Below are 1,280 nucleotides of genomic sequence, written 5' to 3' on the forward strand. Positions count from 1 at the left end.
GTGTCACATTTTGGGAAACTTGGACCAGAGAAGTGGCAGTTGGGACCTTAGACTTGAATGAGGCTCTGGGTTCAAATCCCAGCGCTGCCACTGACCGGCCGCGTGACCTTGGGCACATCCCTGAACGTTTCTCTCCCCAGGTTCCCATCTCTAGAGTAGAGGCCACAGTACTTCATAGCTGCGGGGGTTCTTGTGAGGGTTAGAGTTCATGTATGTATAGAAAACAGTGCCTGCCCCATAGTAAGAGCTCAGTACACCTTGGCTATTAGTATGATCCTGTTTTTTGGGGTTTTTTAAAATCCTCACCGGAGGATAGTTTTCCATTGATTTTTAGGGAGAGTGGGAGAGAGAGGGCAAGACAGAGAGAAACGCCAATGTGAGAGGAACACATCGATTGGTTGCCTCCTGCACAAGCCCCAACCTGGGCCTGGCCAGGGCCTGCAACCGAGGTACGTGCCCTTGACGGGAATCGAACCCGGGACCCTTTGGCCCCTAGGCGGACGCTCTATCCACGGAGCCAAACCGGCGAGGGCTAGTGTGATCTAATTTATTACTAACGGCTCTTGAGAGTAAGGCTTTCTGTAAATCTCTGCATCCCCGATTCTGATCGTCAAAGGTTTAGAAAGGTTTTGAGAACCTAGGTTTCAAGTGAAAGGAGAGTAGAGAGCCCAGGGCCAAGATTTACAGATAGGACGATTCTAAGATTTCAAGGTTTTTAGGTTCTAAGATTCCACTCATTTCAGATTCTGTGATTCCCTGGTGTCAGACATTTCCAGACCCGGCAGTGCCATGGTTCTCGCTGAGTCCGGGGCCGAGATGTCACCATGCGATGGGGAGGTTCTCTGGCCCCGAGACCGGATGTAGCGTTTCCGATGTTTATCCGTCTTGACTCCGGGCGTGTGAGGCTGAGATTCTGAGAGTCGGTGCTTGAATGCTGTTCACAGACCTGAGCCCCGCGAGTCCTGGTCCCCCGGATCTGAGCTCTCCGGGGCGTGCGCGCTGGTGCGCAGGTGTGGGCTGCGGTTCTGCGGAGAGGGGCCCCTCCTCCGGCCCCTCGGCCCGCTGCCCCCTAGGGGTGTGTGTGTGTTTGGAGAGGGCGCGAAAGGGGGTCCCCCGGAGCTGATTCCGTGGCCCCCGCTGCGCCCCACCTTAGGCACAACGACAACAAGAGCTTCCTGGTGTGGGTGAACGAGGAGGATCACCTCCGAGTCATCTCCATGGAGAAGGGGGGCAACATGAAGGAGGTGTTCCGCCGCTTCTGCGTGGGGCTGCAGAAGGTG

The 1,280-nt window shown here is 55.5% G+C and overlaps 1 protein-coding gene across 1 annotated transcript in view; it reads left to right on the plus strand.

Moving 5' to 3' along the window:
- Nucleotides 1-1,280, plus strand: part of CKM (creatine kinase, muscle) — a 9,662-nt gene that overhangs the window by 6,964 nt on the left and 1,418 nt on the right. The window contains exons 6-7 of the mRNA XM_015561197.1: nt 767-860; nt 1,154-1,277. Of these exons, the coding sequence (XP_015416683.1) occupies nt 767-860; nt 1,154-1,277 (218 nt within the window). The remainder of the gene's footprint in view (nt 1-766; nt 861-1,153; nt 1,278-1,280) is intronic.

This window comes from Myotis davidii, unplaced genomic scaffold, assembly GCF_000327345.1.
Source record: "Myotis davidii unplaced genomic scaffold, ASM32734v1 scaffold796, whole genome shotgun sequence".
Lineage (NCBI taxonomy): Eukaryota > Metazoa > Chordata > Mammalia > Chiroptera > Vespertilionidae > Myotis > Myotis davidii.